The 23,919-nt window shown below is 55.7% G+C and overlaps 1 protein-coding gene across 2 annotated transcripts in view; it reads right to left on the bottom strand.

Moving 5' to 3' along the window:
* Window positions 1-23,919, bottom strand: part of SDK2 (sidekick cell adhesion molecule 2) — a 254,736-nt gene that overhangs the window by 127,605 nt on the left and 103,212 nt on the right. For both annotated transcript variants that reach the window (XM_057318008.1, XM_026512320.4), the window contains exon 2: window positions 4,328-4,487. In XM_057318008.1, coding sequence (XP_057173991.1) covers window positions 4,328-4,487 — 160 coding nt within the window. The remainder of the gene's footprint in view (window positions 1-4,327; window positions 4,488-23,919) is intronic.

The following is a 23,919-nucleotide window of genomic DNA, read 5'->3' as shown; positions in this document are numbered from 1 at the left end:
GGGTGTCCTTTGTGTAGCTGTCACACGCACGCGTGTGCGCACACACGCACACACACACACGCCATGCCCATTTGGTTACAGATCCCACTGAGAATAAAGACCGGTGGAGACTGGATGTGAATGCAAACTTCTTCCTTTGGAGACGGGTAGGAAACAGTGAAATTTATGGCAGCACATGGAATCTTATTTTCTCTTGACTTGCTGAGTAAATTCAGCCATCTTTCTGCCTGAAAATTGGATATTATCACCCAACTCAAAGCCTGGGGTTTGCAAGGAAGCAGCAAGCAGTGGTCAGAGAACCATGGGATGAGAAGCTGGCCACCCTCCTCTGGGATGCAATTTCTGGTGTGCATGTATTTCAAAGGCGAATCTGGAACATTTTATTGAGCCAAAAAAGCAAGAGAGTTCTAGAAATCCAGTGCGGACACGTCCAAAAGACCCAGGATGCAACCTGAAGAAGCTCCCCTGGCCAATTATGGGTTACTAGTGAGCATCAGAATGAAGAATGACAGGGACAGATTAAGACACATTGAATAGGAAAAGTTATCCATCAGTTCATACTGATGCTATATTATTATTATTTTTTTAAAGATTTTATTTATTTATTCGACAGGATAGAGACAGCCAGCGAGAGAGGGAACACAAGCAGGGGGAGTGGGAGAGGAAGAAGCAGGCTCATAGTAGAGGAGCCTGATGTGGGGCTCGATCCCATAACGCCGGGATCACGCCCTGAGCTGAAGGCAGACGCTTAACCGCTGTGCCACCCAGGCGCCCTGATGCTATATTATTTTAAAGGAGATGAGAAAGGGAAGATCTCTTTTATACAAGAATGACAAATACAAGTAAAAAGAAAAAGATAGAAGTAGAAAATCTGCTTATCACCACCACACTGGCAATAATGGATGCCAGGTTAGACTCCTCAATGGAGACTCAATCACCGGGTGAAGGACTCCTGGGGAGAATATTCACTGTTTCCAGTTATCCCCCAAAGGCAAGTGGATATCTCCATACCTTGACAATGCAGAAATCTGGTGTACTTTACCCTGACCAACCGATCATCAAACCCAACATCACCACTGGGACACATATCTGGGTAACATTCTTGCCAAAAAAGGCTTAATATGAGTCTAATGATAAGGTTAGCACTGGACAAATCTACACTGGGGGACATTCTGCAAAACTGGCTGGGCTCTCAGAAATGTCAATGCCATGAAAGATGGGAGGAACAATGAGGGATGGTTCTAGATTGAAGGAGTCTAAGAGTTCTGACAAGTAAATCTAATATATGGCCCTTGATTAGATCTTGTATCAAACAATAGTAAAAATGGCCACGAAGAACATCACTGGGACAGAGAAATGTGAATATGGGCCGCATATGAGATAGTGGTACCGTATTGATGTGACATTTCCCCAGCGTGAACGTTGTGCTGTGGTACTGTGGGAGAATGCCTTGTTCTTGGGAAATTTCTCCTTGGGGTGAAGTGACATGATGTCTGCAAATTCTTAAATAACTTAGCAAAAAGAAGTGGGACAACCCAAGCGGGACTGATCAGAATCTTTCCCCAGGACTTCTCACGTGGAACTTCCAGGGATGCTCCTTCTGTCCTGAAATCATGGGGCTGTAAGCCTGTGACCGTGAACTTTTCAGTGTTATTCACCCGGTGAGAATGAAGTCTGCACGCAGAGGTGGTGCTGCTGAGCAGCCCAGGGTGGGGGTGGGGTGGGGAGAGAGCTCCTGGCAGAATCAAGTTCTTGGTCCTGAGCCCTGAGACCCCCAGAAATGCCACGGTTCCAGAAGCCCTGACCTCAGGTCTGTGGCTTACTCGCAGCGTCGTGTATAAATGATGAGAAGGCAAAAGGTGTAATGGGATGTATTGTGGACGATCACAAAGGGCAGAGAGAGGCAGACGTGAGTGCGCGCGTGTTGTGAGACAGAGACAGAGAGATACTGATTGAGGACACAGGTGTGTACTATCAGGAAAGGCTTTCTGAAGGAGCTGGGGCCCTGCAGGGAGAGAAAGAAGGTTCTAGAAGAGGTAATGTTGCAACTAGAGGGGACAGGACAGTTTGAACAAAAGCAGCACAGAGGACACGAGCAGGGGGCTGCCATGGGGCCCAGGGTGGGAGGGTCCTGTTTGGTGGGGGTGTCGCCTCAGATGGGAAGAGCAGCGGGTAAGGTGCGTGGCATCAGGAGCAACCCTAAAGAGCTCTGAGGCCATCTAGGGAGAGGAGGTCCCCCGGTGGAAGCTTATTTGTGTCCCCCTGAAACTGCCACCCAACCAAGGTCGGAAACAGCATCCAGATGACTTCAGAATAACCTAGGAGCCAGGCACCGACCCCCCATACAAAATCCACGTATGACTTTGGACTCCCCAAACTTAACTCCTAACAGCCTCCTATTGACTGGAAGCCTGACCGGTACCATAACCAGTCAATTCTCACGGATTCAGTATGTTATATGCATTACATACTGTATTCTTCCAGGAAAGTAGGCTAGAGAAAAGAAAATGTTATTAAGAAAACCATAAGGAAGAGAAAACACATTTATAGCACTGTGCTGTACTTATCAAAAACATCTGCGTGTAAGCGGACCCGCGCAGCTCAACCCATGTTGTTCAAGGGTCGACGGTGTTTGCATTCCCCACTCTGCTCTGTTTTCCAGAATCCGCAGAGCACAGTGAGCAGAGGTTGCTTGGGATGCGTATTAAGGAAGCGCTCCTTGCTCGAGGAGGCGCTGGGTGTAAAGGATCTCCAGCCCTGGAGCCGGACGACTTCTCTTGAAGCCCAGCTCGACCATCTGACCTTGGGTGAAGTGTTTAATGTCTCTGAGCCTCAGTCTGCCCATCTGTCAAATGGGAAAACTAATTAAACCTGCTCATAGGATTGCTGGCAGGACTGAATGATAAAGAACCAACCGCCCTCCTCCTCCTGGATCCTGACCCAGCTCCCTGCCAGCCAGAAGTCAGGGGCAGGCTGAGAGGCCTGGACACCACTTATACCTCTGGTGTGCCAGCCACACGCTCCTGGTGTTCCCATGTATCCAAAGGACACAGGGGCTCTTCACAGGGGCTGTCAAAACTGCCCCAGGGACACCAGGCAGCAGCTAGGAGAGCTCTGGGCCCCCATCTGAAAACTGCTAAGGGGCTGCTCATGGGAGCACCCCTAGTCTCCCTCCTGGGCTCCCTGGAGACCCAACGTCCAGAGTGGCCAGCACCGGAGGGCCTCCTGCTTCCTGGCCTCTCACCATCCAGAGGGGAGGTGCTTCTCCTGCCCCAGACCCTCCTGTTCCCTCCTCTGACAAAGTATCCACACCCACCAGCCAATCCAGTCCAGGGTTGGGGCAGAAGGAACCTGGGGGCTGGTGGGAGGGCGAGGGCACCCCAGACTCTGGCCTCTCTGTTTGGCAAAGAAAAGGGTGGTTCTCGGGGAAGGACAGATCCTTAAGCAATTAAATACCCTCTGCTCATTTGCATTCTGGTCCCTGGCGGCAGATCCGTATCAACATCCCCAGGGCAAGACAATCTTGTTTCCCCAACAAAACCGATTACGCACATCAGGCCTGGGGATTAATCACCAGCCACAGGGTTGGGAGCCAGTAAAAACAGGCAGAGATGAGATGGGAAGATAGGAGCCGGAGGGAGGGTCTGCCGGGAGGAAAGTGCTGGAGGCCTGGCGGGGCCTGGGGGGTAGCTCAGGCTTCTAGCAGTAGCCCGCTTCACTGAGACCCTGTGACCGTCTATCCCTCCTCTCCTTTCTCACCACTTGGCAGTGTCCTGGGGAGGGAAGGCCAGTCCAGAGCTCAGGGCATGGGCACGAACATGGAGTGGGGACAAGCCCAAAGGACATGGGCAGGCCACCCCCATGTCACACCTGCACTGCCCCCAAATACAAGATACTCCCTCACCGACCCCACATTGCCACATGCCCCCACCCCTGCCGTGTGTCGGACCCAGGCCAACCTCAGTGCCCGCAGGAGATAGCAGAGCTCTTCTCAGGGGTTGGGGAGGAGGGGCTCTGGTCACAGGTAGGACCACAGCCCAGCTGCTGGTGGTGGGCTCCCCTACCCCAACCATTGCCTCTGCTCTGTTCCCTGTTGCATGGGTCACCCGTCTGGGTTGAACCCAATTCTCTGTTGAACTCAGCAGGGCAGGGCCTCTTACTCCTGGGGCAGGGCTGTCTTTGCCCCCCAACTTCTGCCACCCCAGCCTCGCAGTAGCACTGGCGTGGGGACTCCTGCCCCCACACTGCCAGACAGGCCCCCACCCTGGTTCCCCTGGCAGCCAGGAGGGAGGGGAGGGGAGGGGAGGGGAGGGGAGGCGAGGCTTGCCTGTACTCCAGGGAGAACTTGGTCAGCTCTCTGTTGTTGTGGAGCCACTTGAATTCCAGCGGCCAGCTGCCCTCGGCCATGCACGTGAGCACCAGGCGGTTCCCCTCCAGGTGCACCTGCGTCCGCACCGGCTCCGTCTTGAAATAGGGGGCCACGTCATCTGTGGGAAACAGAGACACAAAGCTACCAGTTATCACTTGCTCACCTTCGGGTGGTTGCTCGCGCAGTGCCCTAACGCCCCTGGGGAGACAGAGCAGGTGCAGCCAGGTCACTTGCTCAAGGTCATGTGGCTACCCAGGGATTTGAACTTGGGTGGTCTGACTTCAGAGCTTGATCTTCAGAGTGAGTCTCCCACGCCTACCAACCAGTTCCCCGCCTCCCGCCTCCCAGATCACGCCAGGCTCAGTCCTGCTGCTGCCACCCCTTCCCTCTTCCTAGTACTTTCTGTCTCTCTCCCCTCTGGATCCCCATCCACTAGATACCCTGTGCTTCTGGATTCCTCCCTCCAGGACAGAAGGAAGGGGGGGAATTGCCGCACTTCAGTCAAAGGGAATATAAACGTCACAAGGAAAACAGGGGGGTGGGTTGACATAAGTGACAGGTGACAGAGGTGTCCTGAGTCCTGCCCCCGAGGCTGGGGGAGCCCCTCAACAGCATCAAGGGCAGAGTCCATTTGGTGGACTCCCTCCACCACCAGGCTGCGTGATCCTTCTGTCCTCTTACGCTTTGATTTGGTCAGAATTAGACGTCTGTGGTCCGCGGGTGGGTTCACATTCATGTCAAGGCCTCACCCGGGCCCAAGCAGTCTGACGACTCAGCACCAATGATGCACACCTGGGGCCCGGTCAACTGGCTGGACTGCATCGCCCCCCACCCCACACCCCTGGTCTCAATCTCCTGAGTGGATAACTTGTGACGACTGGGGAGGGTCTTCCCTGAACCCCACCCCAGCCCTGCTCCCGACCCTCTGCATGGCTCCTCACAGCCATCACGGAGCTTACCGCCTTACAAAGCCCATCAGAAGGCCCTCTCTGGGGAGTGTGCTGGGGGCGGGGAACAGCCCCCACCCCAGCCCCCGGTCCCTGGCCAGAGCCCACCTCTGGTGGCAGCGGAGGGCAGAGAGGCCAGCAGGCACCCACTTGCTGGGAGCTGGGAGCTGGCTCTGCTGAGGCAGCGGCTCTGCCCCCTGTTTGACAAATGGGCACATTCGCACTTCAAAGGCACATTCCTATTCCCCAGCAGTGTTCAAGAGCCCTTTGAATCGCGTTTTTAAAAACCCTCTGTTAGTTCCTGTCATCACCCGTTTGTTTTAAAACAATAACACTCCCAGCCCCCAGTGATTCAATCCCTGGGATGCAGGGCTGACTCAGAGCCAGAACAGCAGAGGGGCGGGTGGGCGGGGCGGGCGCTTGCACGCGCACACGTGTGCACACACGCGCGCTCTGCCCCCAGACCCCCTCGCCTCCGTACAGCGGCTCACTGGGCAATCTGCTCCCAGGCCCGCATGTGCCAGCTCATTCCTCAGGCTCTCTGGGCACCAGCTTGCGGGAGGCCAGCGAGGTGCATGGGGATGGGCTGAGTCCAGCGGCTGCCCGAGATACGGAGGCTGGGAAGAGGAGGGTGGGGCTGCCCTTTCCCCAGAGAACCTGCTGGGTACCACGGAGCCCTGAGCATCCCTGCATCCCCCATCTCACATTATCCTCACAAGGAGGCCTGGGAGGGACTCGGGCTCTTCTCCCCTCCCCCCTCGCCACCACCCGCCATCTGATGCAGGGATTTGGGAGGGAGGCCCTATTCAACACTGAGTAATGGCAGGAGTCCAGCCAGCTGGTTTTCCTTGATAGGCCTGCCATCTTCCAAAAGCAGGGGATGGCAGGGTGGCTGGCACTGTGGGTGTTCTAGGGGGCAAGACACTGATAGGGAAAGGATACTGGGGTGGGGGACAGCCGTGTGTGTGTGTGCGTGTGTGTGTGTGTGTACGTGTAGGAGCCATGAATGCAGGGTGGGTGACACAAATCATTGGCCTTGGGCAACATACTCATAAGCTTTTTGCACTTCAATTTCCTAGTTATAAATTCGGGGATATGTTTGTGGTGTAGATTAAATAAATTTAAGAACAAAGAAGTTAGAACAGCTCCTGGAACATGCTATAGGAGGTGTGGCTACTGTTACTATTGATTGTATGTGCAGATGGGCAGACTACAAGAGAGAAGAGTTTGTGCCCAGCTGGCAGGCACCAGCAGCTCCTTTGTGCAGTACACAACTTATACAACTGTACACAACAACCCTATTAGCCACCCTCTCAGTGGGAAGGAGCTAACTGAGAACGGAAGAGAACTGTGGATAGGAAGAATCCATAGTACATGGGTGTCATTCCCTTAAACTTTCCCTCACTTTGAAAACACACATGCACGCGAAATTCAGATTTTTAAAAATTAAAGTGATTGTAAAGTTCACATTTAAAAAAAATAACAAAAGAATAACAAAGAAGTTCTGAAAAAGTATGGTAGGTAGAGAAGATTAGGCCAGATACTGAACTATATTATAAAGTTGCAATAATTAAAACAGTGTGTTCTGATGAAACGGCAGACTCAGAGTCTAGAAATAGACCCCAATACATATGGGATTATTTAATATATGATGAAAGCAGAATTTCAAGTCGGTGGGGAAAAGATCAATTATTCACCAAACGGTTTTAGAACAGCCAGGGAGCCATTTGGGGGGGGAAAAAGTTGAATTTCTTCCTCACACTTTTCCTCAAAATAAATGCTAGATGGATCAATGTTTTAAGCATGAAAAGTGAAATTCTAAAAGAAGTGGAAGAAAGTCAGAGGTTTAAAAATATATAATCTCGAGGAGGTGAAGTATTTGCCAAGTACTTTCTAAGTACTACACCAACTCCAGGAAGTCATAAAACAGATTGATGCCTTCAGCTATATAAAACTTCTACATGGAAAAAACTACCCATAAACAAGAAAGCAACAAATGACAAACTCGGGGAAAATATTTGCAACTTCTATCACGGACAAAGAGCTCATTTTCCCGATATAAAAAATATTCCCATAAATCAGTAAGAAAAAAATGAACAAACCAACAGAAAAATGGGCACAGGATATGAACAGTTCACAGAAAAGAATTACAAATAACTCCGAAACCCAGACAAAGATGCTGAACCTCATGATAAGAGAAAGGCAAACGAGACTCAGTCAGATAGCGTTTTTTCCTATCACTTGGGCCACGATCTGAAAGCGAGATAGCGCCTGGTGCCAGGCAGCCCGCGGGGACCCAGGCAGCCCGCGGGGACCCAGGCATGCGTGCACATGGCTTTGTGGGACTGCAGCTCGGGACGGCGTCTGCAGAGAGCAGCAGTGCCACCAAAACCACACGTGCATTCTCCCTCCCCCAATCCACCAGCTCTTCTGGAGACTTCTTCACAGTCACACACGTGCATGGGCGAAGGGACCGCACTTCATAGCAGCGTTATGTTTTGTAACAGAGAAAGCTCAAAAATGACGTCTATGTCCATCAAGCCGGTACTGGTTAAAGAAATGCTCGCACTTCCAAACTTCAGAATTCTGTGCGGCATCGGGCTCTGGGACGGTTTTTGAGAACTACTGTGACGTGAAAACAAGCAAGGTGTGGAACAGACATGTCATCTGCCACCATTTGTGTGTTTTTCCCTGAAGCATAAAAATATATTTGCTTGTCTAGGCAGAGGCTTTTTCTAGGGGGTTACATAAGAGACTGGGCTCAGTGAGGCTTTAGGAAGAAGAACTGGGTGGGAGGGGACTCACTTTTCACTCTGTACCTTCTGGTAACTTCTGTTGTGTTGCACAGGGATGCGTTACTTATTTATAATCAGATCTATGCCCACGTCTGCGTCCACGTATGTGAACGTGCAGGGCGAGCAGTCACAGGCCGGTCCTGCCAGGGACAGAGGAAAGGGCAGGCCCTGTGTGTGCATGGGACACGGGGTGTGGCATGGCTGGGGGTCCCTGACCACCAAGAGTCTGAGACACTTGAAGGAAGAGCCGCCTTCAGAGGCAGACAAGAGGCCTCGGTCTTGGGCTTCCTTCTCGTTTCCCGTAACAGCTCGGTGGCCCCTGACCGCCTTGCCCTTGATATTCCCACTAAATACCCCCATTGTCATCCTTCCATTCCAGGCTCCAGGCTCTGTGGCCCCATACAGAAGCTTATCTCAACTCCAACCTCTCTTCCCTCCCTTCTCCTCCCCAGCAACATAACGTCTTCTTTCTCTGGAGTCCCTCCATCGCTCCTGGGATTTAAGTTCCCAAGCCAGCCCAGGCCTGGGAACCCCACCTCCCCTGGAGCCAGAATCTCAACAGCCAGGGTGAAGACCTCCGCCTACCAGCCTGTTGGCCAGGAGATGGCTATCACCCTCCGGAGTCAGCTTCCAGGGGCAAATCCCCTCCCTGCTCTGAAACGCGCCAAGGCCTGTCTCTTGACAGCTCCTCTCTGAGCATACAGGAACTGTAACTGCCCGGTCATGGGGCGTCTCTGGAATGCTTGGGAACCGGGGGGAGGTTGGGATTCTTTCAAACCTCTCTCCTCACCATCCCCTGGTCTCTGCACCATCATCTTTGCTCTGGATTGACCATGGCCTCCTAGTTGGTCCTGGCTGGAAAGCCTGTGCTCCCTGGAGCTGAACAGGCCGTGGGTCATAACAATCAGGGACTCAGGGCAGCCCCCCCCATCACCAAGCCTCACTTTTCCCCCCACTTCTATTCCCACTGCCTTTATTTCGTGCTTCTCTTGGAACTTTCCATATGGGGAGCATTTTAGGTCCATCATCTCAGTTAAGAGTCATGAGGACTTTCAAGGAAGGTGCTGTCATTACCTCCATTTTACAGATGAAAAGACTGACCCTCAAGAAGGTTAGGTCACTTGACTCTGCCTCCCAGACGTGAAGTCAGATCTGGTGGATTCCAGAGCTCCAGATCTTTCCACATCTGATGCTCAGCTGTCCTGCTCTTCACACCCCGACCTGCGGCCTTGTGGGTGGTGAGTGAGGGATGGTGCCTGTCTCTGGGCACTGGTTTTGAAGCCACAAGCAGCAGTCATGCTGGTTGTGTGGCAGGGCCATTCCCACCCCAGCTTCGAATGTCACAGCCCCAGAATTAGATCCAGAGGTGAGAGGCATGCTGGCTGAGACTGTGTCGGGAGAAGAACATGCCAGGGGAGACTGGCCACCTCGGGGTGGGGGCGTATGAGCTAGTGGGATGCAGGGAGTGAAGCCTGGGAAGAAGGGAGGCCAAATGCTGCAGATGATGAACAGATGTGGGTGTGACAGATCACGTAAGAAGAGCAGGGTTAGAGCTCAGCGGGCGCCCGCCCCACAGCTCTGCTCACCACTCAAGCCTCCGGGTGCCAACCTTTCCCAGGCGTCTGGCTTGAAAGTCCCGGCGGGAGAAGAGAATCTGGGTCTCAATCCCAGTTCCTACGCTAACTAAAGTTTGACCTTGAGCAGAGTAACTTCGGAGCCTTAACTTGTCTTGTCGGTAGAAGAGCTTCCAATGACTGCCCCAGAGGCTGCTGGGAAGGCCAAGTGAGCTAACGCATACCACGTTCAGAACACCTCCAGGGTGCTCCCTCTGTAAAACAGAACTTTGGAGGTGATCGAACGGGGAGGGCGTGGGGAAATGGGGTGGGGGTGCTATGATCACCACCCCCTCCTCATTTCCTGCATCTTAGAGATGTCCCAAATCTGAGCCGTCCAAATTTAGCTGCCTCACGGCCACTGCAAGCTCGCTCAAGAACTGAGTCTTGCTAGGGATGGCCTGTAAGGTCTTGAGCAAAGGCTCAGGACGAAGCAGAAAAAAGGGAACTGCAGGACGTGTGGCACAATGTCAGAAATTCCTGCTATGTCCCTCTTCCACCCAAATTCAGATGGGGAGGTGCTAAGCCTGGAACTGCCTGGGCCAGGGAAGGTTCAGGAATACAGTGCTGTGGGCACAAGGAGAGGCTGCCATGGATGCTCCTGTTGGAGCCCCTGCCCTCCAGAAATGTCTGGGGAGAACACACAGTGGCAGGTGCTAGAGGCACTCTCTGAATGTCTGATAAAGACCACAGGACCCACGGATGTTCCCCTCTCCCCACCCATCCTCAGGCTTTGCAGGGCCAAGGCTGCTCTTACCCCATCCAGCCAGGGCAGCGGTACCCCAGCCCCGCAGGCCCTCCCTTTTGGCTTCCCTTCTGCCTCCCACAAATGAGATGCTAATTTATGCCCCTCCACTGTCTCCTGGCAGATGCCTGGCCCAGCTCAGCCCCAGTGCTGCCTGCATGCCAAGTGCTTCATTAGCCAGGAAAGAAGGCTCTCGCCCTCCTTAATCTAATCCTCACCAGTGACCTTCAGGAGCCAGGCACCTTCTGATGCTGGGGCCTGGGAGGGTGGGACAATCAATTATGCCTCGGCCTCCACAGCTGCTGCCGAATGGATTTCTCGCTCGGAAAAGCGTGTTCAAAAAGCATCTAATAGAACGGATCATCAATTTGTTTGAATACACATCTAATCTGATTAGGGGGGCCTAGCCACCAGGGCAGCCAGGGCGACTGAGCCCCGACATGGCCCTGGGGAACTGTGAGTGGGGTGGAGGGGCCCAGTGTGGGGAAGGAAGTGTGTGTGCCCCAAGCCCACCACCCAACCCGCTTGGCCCATGGTACTTTCAGCCGAAACGTCACAGAGAAAAGATTATGAACCGTGGAGAGCCCACCAGGGCTGGGCAGGTGCCTCCTGACACTAGGCACGGAGCCCAGGGCGAAGAAGATGCTCAGGAAATGAATGAATGAACTCATGAGTGGTGAATAAATGATGATGAGACCCAACATGGAAGCCAAGGGATGCCAATCTTGTCAATTCCAGAACCCCAGGATGAGACCCTATTTAGAAATGGGGTATTGCAGCTGTCATTGGTTAAGATGAGGTCCGAAGGGAGCAGGGAGGGCCCTATGTGACTGGTGCCTTTACGGGAGGACAGACATGGCAACAGAGACACAGGGAGAAGATGGCCATGTGGTGGAGGGGGCAGAGATTGGGGTGGTGTATCTGCAAGCCCAGGAACGCCAAGGATTGCCGGGAGCCGCCACAAGCTGGAAGAGGCAAGGAAGGATTTTTCCCTCCGGCCTTCAGAGAGAGCGTGGCCTTGCCAACACCTTGGTTTCAGACTACTGGCCTCCACAACTGTCTGAGTCACTCGCTTTACAGTATTTTGTTATGGTAGCCCTAGGAAACTAATACAATGCCTTACAGAGGCTTAATCTGTTGTTCCACATAAGTCAGCCTGGCAGAGAACAAAGAGCACCAGGAAGTGAGTCTGGAGCCCTCAGTCCTGCTGGTCTGGACCACAACCTTCTTCAGACATTCAATGTCTGCCATGCCCCAGGGCCTTTGCTTATGCCATCCCCTTTCCCCAGAGAGCCCCTTCTTTCCTTCTTTGCTGGGAAAATGTAGGTATTAAATCTGTGTTCATTTCTGCCCTTTGTGCTTTCGAAGCTCAAATGTCCTGTCCTCTCTCACTTTTCTCCAGATGTCCTCCTCCACATCCCTCAGACTGTTAAGGTTACCTCCCCTAGCCTAGAAGATACACATCATAGCTCCACGTGTGTTGGCCCCCAGGCTAGTCTCCACTGGAACACTGGGACAGCGGCCCCCTCGCCTCCCCGGTCCCAGGGTCTGGCCCTGAGTCTGGCGTGCAGGAGGGCCCAGATCCATGAATGAGAAAGTGGACAGATGAACTTGCTGTTGAACGTGGCCAGGCCACCTCCCTCTCGTCGGCTGCTACTGCTGGGGGATCTTTACATTCCCTTCCGGCTCCAGTGTTGCGGGATCTGAGTAGTGGTGTGGGTTATGACCTTGTGGGTCCTGGAGTGGGATTACTTGCATTCAAACTCCGCCCCGCCACTCACTAGCTGTGTGACCCCAGGCAGCTCCGAAACCCCTCTGCAGCTCAGTTTCCTAACCTGAAAATTGGGGTACGGGGAGTGGCCGCCTCCTAGGCCTGGTGAGAAGACCGTGCGCTCAGACCAGCGCTGGGCACAGATGGCCCATCCTCCCTTCACTTGGTGTGGCCTCTGCAAGCCGCGTCACAGCCAGGGCCTCCCGCTGCACCACGCCTGTAGAGAACGCCCAAGCCTCCCCAGCCTCTCGTGGAAGAAAGAGGGTTCTCGTTTCTGACGGGTTTATCTTGCAAGTAACAGAGAGGAAGGGAACCTTTTCTTACATTTCACCAAGAGCGTTAAGAGATTAAACTTACACCATTGATTAGAATGTTTTTGCCTAACGGTGCTATTATCATGTTACTGTATTCAGATTCACTTGAGCTATAAAAGCGGTGATAGTAAAATGTTCACTAACTCCTGGAATTCCTCCCAAGAAGCTTCGTTATGCTGCGTGGACGATGCTCGTCTTCCCCTCGGTGACCCCGGGGCGGGACACATGCTTGGAGGAATTCTCCGGTTTTACAGGTGGGACCTGAGACCCCTGGCCATGAAGGGACTTGCCACAGCTCAACTTTGGGGGTCAGCTTCCTGGCCAGGCCTGGGTGGCCCCATGGAGACTCGTCCCACTGGCATCTGGCACTCCCGCAGGGGACTGTCTTGAAGAGTCCTGGGATGAGCTCTGTCATAGGGTCACCACTATCAGCCTGTCTCCTAAGCTCTGGTGACAGAGAAAAATCCACCTCCCACAGGACTTAAAAAGCCGAGATATGGATGCTTCCAGGGGCCCAGAGCCTGGGGGTCTCCAGTGCCCAGCTTGCCCAGTGATAGCTCCATCAGACATGGGGCATCGAGGCCTGTGCCAGGGGCAGTGGGCAAGCGGTTCCGAGCTCTAGCTAGCAAGCTTTCCAAGGGCAATCCCTCTCCTCTCGTTTCCCGCCCTTGAGAAAGGTCATCACCTAAAGGAGACAGTCCACCGTCCCTAAGAAAGGGTGGACAGGAGAGGAGGGAAGACAGGAGCGGGGGTCTGAGCTGAGCTGCATGGTGGGCACGTTGGGGGCTCCCCCTCAGCCTCACCATCCCTGGATGGGTGCTTGCCACCAAGTTTAATGGCTTCTCCTTGCCCTTCCTTCACTGGCATCGGGGAGGGCAGCTCAGCCCGGGGAGAAGGAAAGGAAAGGGGTTTGCCGAAGACCTCCTCCATGCCAACCTCCCCGTGTTTTCTTGTTTAGCCCCCGACCCGACACCTTGGGGGACAGCATCATTACTACCCCTGTATTTCTCTCATTGACGCTCAGAGGAGAGTGGCGCGAGGTCACCCGGGTTTCGAACCCACAGCCCTCTGCCTCCCTGCGAGGCCTCTGATCGCCACTGAGGTCAGTGCTGTGTCCAGACCACAGGAAGGGAGGCTGAGGCTGGGCCCGGGGAAGGGAAAACTAGAGCGGCGGGTCCGCCTCCACAGCCGAGGCTAAGAGCGGGAACCCGCCGCTGCAGAAGCAGCACTCACATTCATCAGGCTGGTGACCCCGGTGTACCGGCGCTTTGTGGCGTGTAACAAAGACCGTGGAGCAGAAAATTGGAGTTCAATTTGCCGTCCATGCCGCACGGCGCCCGGCCCATTCCACTCCCTGGCAGGTACCCGTGTGCTTCATCATCAATAATAACACCACGCGGCTGTCCGGCCCTTTCAGCAGACACAGGCCCTGAGCAATTCGCAAGCTGCGTTACACACACAGGCCCGCACGTGCCTACCCCTCCGGGCCCTCCCGTGGGCATGTGTGCCATCCGCCTTCCCTGCTGGCACCCCCTGCCCCCACCCCATGGGGTTCTGCCCGATCTGGAAGGCGATGGGCCCTCGTCCACCCCTGGACGCTGGGCTCAGCTCCTGCCCCGAAGTTTTCCTTGCCCCCTTCACTGGCACTCACTAGCAGAAAGCCCCGCCGCCTGGCAGAGACTTTGCTGCCCCCAGTGTGGGTGCCACAGTCCCTCCTCCTGGTTCAGAAAGGGTTCTGGATCTCCTCGGATCCGCAGCGTGCCTTGGTCTCCAAGAGCAGCCCTGTTTCTCTCCTCCAAAGTTCACAGGCGCTGTCGGGGTGCAGTAGTAACTGAGGCCCCTTACATGGGGAGCGGTCACTCGCCTGGGGGCTCTACATTGGGAGCTGCTTGGGGAGGCCCACCGAGGGCCTGGGGCAGACTGGGTGGCCTCCCTGAGCAGGCCCGGAGATCACCCAGGAGGAGGGGCTCCGGCCGCGGCTCCTTCCCGTCAGAAGAGTAAAATGAAGTCACGCGTTACAGGGTGTCACGTATGTGAACTATCCAGAATGGGTAAACCCACACATGGGACAGAGACTGGTGGCTGCCGGGCGGTTGGGAGCGGGGAGTGTGGAGTGGGTGCTTAATGAGTATGGGGTCTCCTTTTGGGGTGATCGAAGTGTTTCAGAATTGAGCAGAGATGGTGCTTGCAAACCACTGTGAAGGTACTAAAGGCAAGTGAATTGTTTGCCTTAAGTTGGTTGATTCTATATTCTGTGAGTCTGGTCTCCATTACAAACAAACAAGGAAATCTGGTACAAAAGGTCTTTCCCCGGCCCTCACCCTTCTGCTTACCCCCTCCGGGGCTCCCGCTGCACCTGTCTCCCCAGCCCCAGCCGGTCCTTAGGGGGAAGCTCAGAAGATCAAGAGGTTGTATGGGCTCCTTCCTGTCCCCAGAAGTCACCTGGCTCCCTCCCTCCCCTTCCGCCTTCTCTCATGTGCCATGACTCTCAAGGGCCTCTCCCTTGTCAGCGTCGGGGTCCTCTCTGGGACGCTGAGGGTGGGGGGTTGCAGGCAGTGTCACAGGCAGAGGGCTAGAAGCCTGTACCAGCTATACGTGAAGCCCCCTCCCCAGCCGCTGCCCAAGCTGATGGGCCACCTGGAGGGAGGGCAGGAAGCGTTGGCTTCGCAGGTGGACGCCAGGGTGTGAGCCCCATCTCCGGGCTTACAAACTGCTGGGCACCGAGGCAGCACCAGGGTCTCCTGTGCTGTCCCTTCCTCCCTTGCATGAGGGGAGGGGTCCTGCAACACCCCCCTTGCCTGGGGTTCTTTAGGATTCACTGTGACAGAACCTAGACACCGGGAACACAAGGTCTTGGCCAAGTGCTCGGCACACGTGGGGCCTCTGCGCTGGCGTTCATCGGCCTGGACGTGGACTACTAGCCATGCCATGGAGGCTGGGGGAGCTGAGTCACTGTTACGGTCGGTGACCCACAAGTGGCCTGGGTGGACACTAGGATCTCCCTCCCTTGCTTCTCCCATAGAATGCAGTGTCACCAGAGGCCAGGCCAGAGTGTGAGCTCTGAGGATGCGAAAGACATGGTGGGCTCAGCTCAAGGGGCACGAGGTTCAACTATAGGCTGTCTAACCCCCCCTGCCCACCTCGCCTCGGCCTGGCTGCTGGGCTCACGTGCCCTGGTGCAGGTGGCTTTTCCGGGCAGCACCCAGCGGTCCTGCTTGGGGGAACAGAGGGAGCCTGGAGAAAGCAGGGGAGGTGGAGGTAAGAGGCAGAGGACAGGGTCAGGCTCCCCCCATAATTCACCCCTGCAACAGAACCAGCCAGGCTCCCCACCCTGCTTCTTTGCATGGTTGCTTTGAAAACCAAGAGCTTAGTTTTTGTGCATTATGGTGGCTGACCCAAGGCTGCAGGAGGTGACAGTATTGGTGCCCTGCTGTTGACCCCCTGCCAGTTGTCCTCCTGGGAGGTCAGGTGGTTTCCTCTCCGGCCAGTAGCACCCCTGGCTTCCCCTGCTCGACACCATGTTCCCCAGAGCTAATGGGGCTCCCAGCTCTCCCTGGAACCTGGGCCTGGCAGCAAATACCGCAGGACAAATGAGACAGACACAGACAGGAGTCATACTAATGAGAGACAGGCCAAGTTTAACCAAGAGTGTGTCCATGGCACCATGGCTCACACGGACATGCGGTCTGTGTTCCCGACCCGGGCCCCACCCCTCCTCCTGGGTGTGGGGTCTAGACAGCAAGCAAGGCCCTGGTTGCTGTGGCCTCCCACAGGCTCTAAGTATTTCAAGCAGAAAGCATTTGTAGAACTCACCTAGTCCAACCCCTCTGCTTGGTCAAAGGGGAAACTGAGGCAGAGGAGTTTAAGGGAAGACTTGAGCCCAGCTTTTCTGATACCAGGTCACCCCGTATCCCTTGATACTCTTGGCCTCATTTTTCCCTTTTATAAAATGGGCTGAGGGCTGAACAGACGTTCTCTGTACTCTTCCATATCTCGCTTCCACACCTGGGCTTTCCTGGGGAGGACTAGCTGATGCTAGGAGAGCCTCTTTTCCCCAAGGGAGCCTGAGCTGCCCCTCTTCATGGAGTGATGTCGGGGTGGTTTGGAATGTTCCTCATGGACTCCTCCTCTACCGCCTATTGCGTGTTGGTCTGTGTCCCTGTTGTAAAATGAGGTCTTTGCAGACGTGATCAAGTTAAGATGAGGTCATTACGTCCGAGTGGGCCCTGATCTGACCGACACAGACAGAGACACAGAGATGCCATGTGAGCATGAAGGGTGGGGTGCAGCTCCAGCCAAGGGAGTGAGGGCTGCGGGCAACACCAGGACGCGGAAGAGGGAAGGAAGGGCTCTCCCTCCCTCTCTCACAGCTCAGCCGGCACCGTGACTTTGGACTTGGTCTCCAAGAGTGTGAGACAAGACGTTTCTGCTGTTGAGCCCCCAGGCTGGTGGCACTGTGTATGAGTCCCGGGCAACTCACCCCGCCTCCCCAGCTTTGCTCCCCCCCACCCTAAAAGAGCCAGCATGGCTCGGAGCCCATCCTCTCTGAAGGTTTCACAGACGCTCCCCTGTGCTCACTGAGCCACACGCATGACCATCGTCACACCAGTAACCCCTGTGGCACCCCCTACACGTCAGAGAGCCCCACGGGGCTCGAAGTGGTTAGAGGGGGCATCTCATGCTGGCCACCATGGCGTCCTCAGTCCCTAACCTGGCTTCGTGCACAGACGGGGCATGCGACACCGAACGAAGGAATGAATGAATGAAAGGGAATCTTCTTGTTTCCGGGGTCTCTGTTCTGATCCCCAACCCGCCCCGCCCCCAACCTGTCACGTCCCCGTCTCTCTGGTCACTTCAATGCCAGGCCTCCACGTGCCCTCCCTGGCCCCGCAGCAACATTGTGCCAGCTGCCCTGTTGCGGGGCTGAGCTCCGCTAATGATGACTGACGACGCCCTGCGCGCCAGGATTGGCATGTTGGCAGGAGACACCGTCATGACTGATGGCCCTGCGTGGCCATTTCCAATTCACTCCCCGGAAGCCAAGCCTTTCTGGGAAGGAGAGCAGCACGACCCCTCCACCGCCCACCCGTGCACGTGAGCAGCCTCCCTGCTTGCTGCGCGGTCTCCCCTCCTTCTCCTGATGACTGGGGCACGGCAGTGGATGGGATGTTTAGCATTCACGGGCTCAGAAAGTGGAAGAGATGTTCCTTGTGTCCCCTTCTCCTGCAGGGACACCCCCATCAAGAGAGGGTGATCTGTGAGTCACACACTTACTGTCCTCTCCTTTCTGGCTTGGCTAGAGACCCCTGGCCAGGGTCCCGCACCCCCAGGCCCAGTCTCTGTGGTTGTGAGGGCCAGGATCTCTGTGCACTCTGTGTGTGGTCCCCGAGCCCGGGTAGGTACGACCGTCCCATTGTACAGACAGAAAAACAGATGCTCCGAGACGTGAAGTGTAGCCTTGGCTACGGCAAAAGCCAGGGTGGGCATTGGGATTTGCATGCAGGGCTGTCCGTCTCCAAAGTCCATGCACCTTCCGCTAGAACACGAAAGGTGGGTTGGAAAGGTGACAAAGCCACCTCTGGGCACTCCATTGTCAGGCACGAATCTCAGAAGCAGGGGCAAGAGTTCCATCTTCTACAATAAGCACAAAGTTCCCATAAGTATGAGCTGGCCTGGGGTCACAGGGAAAAGGGCAGGGCCAGGTCCCAAATCATGACACATAGCACTTGATTGGGGCTATCAAGAGACTCACTTTCCCCAGGACCTATGTGACCCTGGGTGGGCCAGGTTAGTTCTCCAGGCCTCGGTTTCCCAGTAGGTCACGAGCAGGCCCATCTTTGCCCGTTGCCCCTGGGGAGCTCAGGGATAAGTGAGAGATGGCAGTGGAGGCAGGAAACCAGAAGGCGTGAGGGTCTTGTCGCCAGCAGGGTGAGACCAAAGAGAGGCTCCCAAAGAGATACCCTGTCCCAAGGAAGGGGTGGGCCCCAGAAGCCGCCATCGAAGGGCTGAGGCCAGGAGGGTCGCAGGAGACCTCTAACTGCCCTCCAGCCGTGCCCAGGCTCGGGGAGCAGGAGGACGAGCTGGGGGCTGTGGTTTGGCAATGGGCAAACCCAGCATGGGAAAGGAGGGGTTTCCAGGAAGGCTTCAAGTTATCGGAAAGGACAATAAATTAATATAATAGGGCTGTTTGGCTGGTGACAAGGGATAAAACATGTAGTCCAAAAAAGCCCCATGCATATGGTCACAAGGATGAATGAGAAGGCAAGACAGAGGGGGAAAGAGCGGGAAAGGTGCTTGCAGAGCCAGGAGCAGGAGGAGGAGGCGGGAGGAGGTGGCCTGCGGCGTGGGAGGGGGGCCTCCTGACCCTCCTGCCATCCCCTCGCCTCCCTTCCACCCCCTCCCCTGCCCCCTAGCACTTACTGCCTCCCTGCTTCCCCTGGCTCCAAACCCCCCACCTCCTCCCTAGATTCTTGCTGCCCTTCGTGCCTACCTCACCCAAATGCTCTTGGCCTCAGTCACAACGCAGAGCGTGCATTTCGCTCATTCACTCCATGCGCTCACTCAGGCTCATTCACTCCTCCCTCAGATGCCGTCTGGACACCTACTATGTGCCAGGAGATGTCATGGTGAGCAAGAAGAAAACCTCTGATCTCCAGCTGCCCGGAGGCTCTTGGGAGGAGGATGAGCCCCCCCCGCCACCAGAGCAAAGCCCGTGACACAGCAGGCCTCCCGCGCAGCTGCAGCTCCCAGGCCACAGAGGACCATCAGGAAGGTGCCCCCAGCAGCCCTCTGAAGGCAGGATGTGCACCAGGTGGGGGGCTGCAGGAAAACTCGCGGGCAGAGGGTGCCATTTGTGCCAAACCCGGCAGGCGACAGAGGAACTGTGGCTTCTGGGAACTCTGGGTGTTTCGGCACGATGGGGAGAGAGGGTGCAGGGGTGTGGGCTGCAAGGCGGGAGAGGAGGCTGGCTGGCACAGTGGCCGCAGAGCGGGCCTGTGTGGGATGAACCTAGATTTGAGCCCTGGCGTCTCCAATGAGGAGCTGCATGACCTTGGGCAAATCACTTAGCCCCTCCGAGCTCGTTTCCTCGTTGGAGGGGAGTGACGTGGGATAGAGCACCTGCCTCACGGAACTGCGTCGAGGGAAGAATGAGAAAACGCAGAGCTGGCTCCTGGCACAGCTGCCGGGCTTTGAGTGACTGAATGGTGAGGGCCAGGGTCCCAGAGAACGAGGGGCTTATACATCGTGCTAAGGAGTTTGGGTGTCACCCTGAGCGAGTAGAGGGGCACGGGAGACTCCCTGCATGTGCACACGTGTGTGCAGTGTGCGTCGGCACTGGGGGCTCGCTTGGCTGCCTGTGGCCCCACCCCCCCGCTTCTCTCCCAATTCTAGTCCGTTTTGTTCCCAGTTTCCCAGAGAAGAGTTAGACCCAGCTGGAGAAGACAGAGAAGTTGCAGGTGGTGTTGAACGACCCTTGATGGGGACGGAGGAAGGACCCTTGCCTTCTCAGCACAGACGGTCTCAGGGTCATGACTCATCACGCTGCCCCATCCCGCTCAGGGAACACTGACCGTGGGCAGGCCCTGCGAGGCCCTGCAGGCTGGTTGGGGAGATAGGATTCACAGGGGCAACGATGACTCATGGCGTGAGGCATCCAGGAGCGCAGCACCTGTGGATGGGAGAACCAGGTGCCATGGGCGCATGGCTCAGAATGGGGGCGGGGGGGCCCAGGATTGGGTGGGCAGTCAGGGAGCTCCATGGAGGAAGGAGGCATCATGTGAGTCATTTGCTTGTTGACAAATCCCGAGGCACTGGACCGTCAGCTCTGCACCGGCTACCCTGCGACACGCTGGGACCCGGTGGGGAGAAAGCCCAGGCCGTCTTTGAGCTTATGAAGCTTAGATTCGACCAAGAAATGCAGGTGTTAAACCAGGGACTATAAGAATGAAGGTTCGTGAGAGCAAGGTGTAGGGGGTGGTGGGCACACAGGACACAAAGGACAGACCTCCCCAAAGGTGACATGCCGGCCAAGACTGAAGCCAGCAAAAGTGAGAGCAGGTGTGCCAGAGTTTGAAGGGACAAACGGCCTGGCCCGTTCAAGTCAGGCTACCAATGGGAAGGGGGCCCTTGTGGCCAGAGCCCTGGAGGTGAGGAGAAGAGGAGAGGGAGATGGAGTGAAGGGAATGTGTGGGCAACGTGCTAGCCATGCAAGGGAGCCATGTCCAGGACCCAGACTTTCCCCCCACTGAAGCGACCTGGCCAGCCCTGCAGTTCTGTCTGTCTCGGGTGGTGCAGGGGGTGTGGGAGGAAGGAGGTGAGAGCGGATGCCTGAGTCCAGCTTGACAGGGGGTGGGGGGTGGGGGGTGGGGGGTGTTGGTTATGAGTCCAGGGAGAGATGATCTCTGTGGAGAAATGCCTCCTTTGGGGGACTCAGCTTTCTTCCGGGCCTAAGGGAAAATACTTCCTGCCCAGAGAGGGAGGATATGGAGGAGAGAAGAGAGGATTTAGCTTGGACCCTGGTGCCAGCAGCACAGGTGGAGGGAAGTACAGGGACTTGGGAGCTACTTGGGAGGTAGAATGGCTTTGTCTGAAGGAGGAGGTCAGCGATGATGGTGCCACTTCCTGAGACCCACACGCTGGAGGAGAAGCCAATTTGGCGGAAAGACCCTAACTCCTGCTTCGGGTGTCCTGTGGCCTGCTGGATGTGCAGGTGGGCGTCCAGATCTGGAACCCAGGGCTGGAGAAGGGGGAGTGCAGCCGTGGCGGGCATGCCTCAGAGAGGCAGGCGGAGCAGTGGGGAGGGACCCATGTGGCCTCTGCTGAGCTGAGCTCCAGAGTCACCGGCACTCACACGGCCACTTCACAGGCAGGCAAAGCACGGCACCGCGAAGAGCTAATGCGCACGCGCCCGCACGCCGAAGTGCTTGCATCCTGCCAGGCTGTCCCAGGTTCTGTAGGCGCACATCTCCACCAATCGACGCAATCACCCTTCAAGGTCATTACTGCCCCTCTAGCAGATGGGGAAGCAGCAGTGCAGCGAGGCTGGGATCTGCCCAAGATCACACGAGACTGAGCGGCGAAGGAGGGATCCACACCCACGCCTGGCCAAGTCTCATCCCAAGGAGACCTGCTGCCTCCTTAAGTCCCAAGGGAACAGGGATGGCTGCCTGAACCGTGTTCTCCCAAGACCGTTCAAGAATCGGGAGGGTGCACCCCAGCACCAGCCCCCACAGAGGGCAGGGCTATGGCGACCACATTCCCAGCAGCACCCCACTGCTCCTGGAAGAGTCCACAGGGGCAGCCAGAGGAAGAGCGCCAATGGGGACAGCAGGGGACTCACTGCCCCCAGCCCCGCATTTCTGCTCCTTCTCCCTGTGTGGCGGAGTCCTCCCCTCCTCTATCCCTCTCCCACCCTCTGCCGATCTCGGACGCTGTGGAGCCATCATGGGCAACAGCAGCTGCGGATCAATCTCTCTGTGGCTCGCCCACGCACACCACATTCATCCATCCCCCTCAAGGTCAAAGCTTTTATTTCTGGGTGAGAGGAGAGCCCCTCTGGCCAGGCCCTGTCCCAGATAACTCATGGGCCAATCAGTACCTCCATTCCCCTTTGCACCCAGGCACAGGTGCAGGCAGCTGGTGGAGCAGCCCCGCCCCTGCACCTGTGCCTTCCTGGGGGTCCCTGAACTCTCCCCAATTTCTGCAGCTCCCTTGGGTAGCTCTCCTGGGCCTTGCTGACCATTTCCCTCTTCTCTCTGTCTTGAGTCCTCCTATACAATTGTGTCCACTTGAGCTTTCTGTAAATATCTCCTTTTGGGGACTTAGCTTTTCTCTCAGTCATAGAGAGAAAACATTCCCCTGGCCAGAGAGATGATTCTGGCGAGAGGAAGTGGCTTAGCTGTAGGGCGCCCTGCAAGGAGGAGGAAGACCGCTGAGGAGTGCCAGAGGAGAGACCGGGCTGGAATGCAGAGAGATTTCGCTTGGGCCTGCTTCCACCTCCTTGAGCTGGGAGACTCTGGAATATCAGACAGTTTGTCTGAAACTGGAGGTCGTGACCTCTAGATGAAGAATGGTATGAGAGTTAAGTAAGACAGGATAGGAAGCTGGCTTCGAGAAGGCTTGTCTCCCAAATTCATGTCCCACCTGGAACCTCAGAACGTGACCTTAATTTAGAAATAGGGTCTTTGCAGGTATAATAAGTTGAGGTCATACTGGATTAGGGTGGTCCCTACGTCTAATGACTGGTGTCCTCCTAAGACCATGTGAAGACACAGAGAGGCACACAGGGAAGAAGTCCCCGTGAAGACTCAGGCAGACGTCAGGGTCACATGCCTACAGGCCAAGATGGCTGGCAATGACCAGAACTGAGGAGAGGCATGGAACAGGTTATCCCTCAGAAACTCCAGAAGGAACCAAGTTTGCTTTTGGATGTTTGGCTCCAGAACTGTGAGGCAACCCATTTGTGTTGTTTTAAGCAAATGTGTGGTAATTTGTTATGGCAGCCCCGAGCACTGGACCCACCCCTACCTATATGGTGTGCAGAGGTGGAGAGGGAGGGAGCAGAACCATCCTTCCACGGTGTCCCATTCTAGCTTGGACCAACACTTGAAGAGAGGTCGGAACGAGTTCCTTTATGCTTTGCTCCAGCATCTCCTGACCTCTCTGGTGTCCATACTCTTGTCTCTAGCATCCGGGGAATACCCGTAACCTGGAAACTGGGGGAGGGGCTGCAGGGCAGGGTGGGGGCAGAGCCTACACTGTAGGTTGGATGACAACAGTGGTGTGAAAATGGCACCACCATCTGCCCGCCTTGCACTCCTTCCTGTTCACAGTCCTGTTCTCACGTAGCTGCCTTGGACCCCCTCCCCGTCAGACTCTCAGCAAATGTCATGGCGCCATGTTAATCAGAACAGAACTGTGTTTGTCAAGCGCTAGTGGGAACCACCACACCCCTTGGGACTCCGGGTAGAGCTTCTGGCTAACAACCACCCATGGGAAAAGGTAGCCCTGTCTGTCTTCTCTGACCAGGGCTATCAGATCCCCCCTCCTCACCACCCCCAGAGTCTCACAGGACCTGTTTATGGCGTCTGCCTACGTTGGCCACTCCCTCCCTGAAACTCTGCAAACCTGGGTTTCCATGGCCTTCTTCTGGTTCTCCTCTGACTTCCCTGCCTCCTTTGCTTTTTTGCTCTTCTTCCTCGGGCTCTGAAGTGTTGGCCTTCCTGCGTCTCCGTGCTGAGCCTTGCCATTCCCCTCCTCTCCTCTTTTGGTCAAAACACCTACTTTTTTCTCCCTGCAGCAGCTACCGCTTGGATGCTCGTGCGGCTCAGACCTTGCCCGAATGAACCAGCTGTGTTCTGATGAC

Source organism: Ursus arctos, unplaced genomic scaffold (genome assembly GCF_023065955.2).
Source record: "Ursus arctos isolate Adak ecotype North America unplaced genomic scaffold, UrsArc2.0 scaffold_24, whole genome shotgun sequence".
NCBI lineage: Eukaryota > Metazoa > Chordata > Mammalia > Carnivora > Ursidae > Ursus > Ursus arctos.
This window is presented reverse-complemented; position numbering and strand designations above follow the sequence as displayed.